The sequence below is a fragment of the Arachis duranensis genome, chromosome 9 (genome assembly GCF_000817695.3).
Source record: "Arachis duranensis cultivar V14167 chromosome 9, aradu.V14167.gnm2.J7QH, whole genome shotgun sequence".
NCBI lineage: Eukaryota > Viridiplantae > Streptophyta > Magnoliopsida > Fabales > Fabaceae > Arachis > Arachis duranensis.
Window position 1 is genome coordinate 102094628 of NC_029780.3, and position 2889 is coordinate 102097516.

Consider the following 2889-nt stretch of genomic DNA (forward strand, 5'->3'; position numbering starts at 1 on the left):
GAAAAAAAGATGGTAAAATAAGAATAGGAGAAATGAGCATGATTATTGTGTACATAAAGAAATAAAAGTTACTAAAAAAGTGAAATAAAAATGGATGGTTTTCCATTAAAGAGTATGCAGTTTTCATATTAAAGTGACGATTTAATTTGTAGTGATGCATATGGTAATAAACTTACAGCAGCTAAGAAAACTTTTGCAGCAGCCATAAAATCTTGTGTTTTGCCCCCAGTGCATGATCCAATGTATACTCTGTCAATTTTCACATTGTTGCATTCTCTTGCCAAAGCACGCTTATCCGGGGAATGTGGCTGCATATGTAGTTCATATATATACACATTAACATGATATAAAAAATAGTCAAATAAAAATTAAAGTTTTATTTCTTACTTTTTTTTTAATTTTTTTTAATGGCACGAAAATTAGAAAATAAAATCAAATAAAGTTGAAGTATATAACCTTTGCAACTAATGGCTCCAATTTTGATACATCAAATCTATATTGGGCCAGGAATCTAGCATCAACAAAAGGAAAAAGAAATAATAGTAATAAGTCTACATTTCAAAGAACAAATATCATGTAAGAACAAACAAAAGAGAATTTATACCTATAGAAAACTTATCATATTACCTTGCTTTCTCATCACTAAAAACTGGTTCATATGGTGTACATGTTTTATCCTGTCCACATAATTAAGCAATATAATATATGATTCATGCAATAATATTAATAATAACAAATTACTGAATTAATTAACTCTAATTAAGATCAACCTCAAGGTATTTGTATGTGGTATTGTCAGCAGCAATGATACCATTTTTGCCTCCAGCTTCTACAACCATGTTGCATAGTGTTATCCTTTCTTCCATCTAAAATATAACACAACACCAATCCAAAAATGTTAGGCTTGTAATAACATTAGCATTAAAATAAATAATTATAAAAGAAGTGTATAAATTGTTGTACATACAGTTAAACTCTCAATAGTGGTCCCAACAAATTCCATGGCTTTGTATGTAGCACCAGACATAGATATTTCACCAATGATCTGAACCAAGGTTAATGTAGCATATTCATCACTAAATTTCATTCAAATGGAAGAACAACATGATGTGATATGAGAGATACCCATCACTTACATTCAAAATTAGATCCTTTGCAAGCAGGTAGTTTGGCATTTCACCATCCAATACAAACCTTAATGTTGGAGGCACCTGCAGTTTAATTAAGTAATGACAGTAATTGGTAAATGAAATACAATTGAATCACTCAAATATGATCATTATGCTTAATTACATGCCTTAAGTAAGATCTTCCCTGTCCCTAATATAAAAGCTGCATCAGTGTTACCAACTCCAGTTGCAAACTGTCCAAATGCTCCTGCAGATGTTGTGTGAGAATCTGTACCAAACAAGACCTATCCATGTATATATATATAAAGTGATTAGAACAATTTTGAAAATCAAATTGTTATCTAGATCACTTTCCATTAGCAGTAGATGCAGGCTCAATTGTAATTAGTTAGTGATCACTTTAGCATATGCCAATTAGAATATAAATTAGTTTAGCTTGTTAGTTATTTAATGTGTGGCTACGATTATTTTATTTTAATTGACATATGCTAAAGTGACTAACTAATTACAATTGAGCCTCCATCTACTTATTAATGAAAAATGAGTTAGGTAACACAAATGTTGTTGTAACATATCAAATAGCTTTGTTGACAAAATTCACCTCTCCAGGTCTACAATGACCCTCTTGTGCCAAAGCAATGTGACACACACCTTTATAATTTGGGTTAGCCTGCAATATATAAAATGGTCAACCATTGGCCTAATTAATCTTTTCACTGATTAGTCTTATTCTCAACATTATTGAATTAAATAATTTATAAATAATCCTCAATTTAATAAGAGTTTTACACACACATCTAATTTAACTAGTATGTTTTAACTTCTTGCGAACTACTACCTATATGCTGTGTATAAACGTTGCAAAGAAAAAAGAAACACTTGTCACAGATTATTAGAGAGAAATAATAGTACCCTGAAATTGCTGCGATCTTGAATGTCATAGAAGAACTTGATATCTTGCTGGATGCAAAACTCTCTTGCAATATCCACATTACGGTGTGCCCGTTTATCATTTGTAAATATGTAATGATCAGGAATAACTACAACTTTTTCACGGTCCCATACCTTTAATAATCACAAAATAGCCATTATTCAAGATGAGAAAGTCAGGGGCAGTACTTTTGTTGAAAATTGAAATCTGACCGGTACTTAATCATTAAAAAAAAGATGATTAATTTTACACCATTAGATGTCATCTCACACCATTAAAAATATTGATAATGACTAATTGATGGCTAAACATTACAAATTTTGATGATCTCTAACACTCCTCATTTAAGATTTAAGTAATTATAGTGTTAATTTCAATTGTCTATATATTAGTCTACTGAAATCAAATGCATTCTCAGTTTAATAATATATAATGTAAAAGGTTTTTAAGATACTTGAAAATCAAAGTATGAATACTTATAACCTTTGATTAGATTCACTAATAAAATACTCAAAATCATGATAGTCAGTTAGACATCCAGGAGTTTCCAATTCCAGTGTGCAGTTAGTTTCAGTTAGATTTATATGACATAATATGTGTGTCGAGTGTCGACAGTAACGAACCTAAATAATTTTAGTTATGAAGGTACAAATATTAAAATATCATAAATTTTGTTAAACATTGATATATTTATATTTTGAAATTAAAATCATATATATAAATATTCAAAAAAAAACTAGACCTATATACAAAAATTGAAAATTATATTAATTTAAAATAATAAAAAAATAATTAAAATAGTTTTTTTTATTTTAAAATAATTAAATA

General features: G+C 28.8%; 1 protein-coding gene across 1 annotated transcript in view; it reads right to left on the bottom strand.

Annotated features, from left to right (window-relative positions):
• The window catches only part of LOC107466586 (3-isopropylmalate dehydratase large subunit, chloroplastic), a gene marked incomplete in the record, with an annotated part of 12193 nt that overhangs the window by 1156 nt on the left and 8148 nt on the right, over positions 1-2889 (bottom strand). Inside the window, 9 exon segments of the mRNA XM_016085584.3 lie at positions 177-308; positions 457-511; positions 628-677; positions 771-866; positions 968-1045; positions 1137-1211; positions 1298-1414; positions 1732-1800; positions 2043-2195. Coding sequence (XP_015941070.1) covers positions 177-308; positions 457-511; positions 628-677; positions 771-866; positions 968-1045; positions 1137-1211; positions 1298-1414; positions 1732-1800; positions 2043-2195 — 825 coding nt within the window.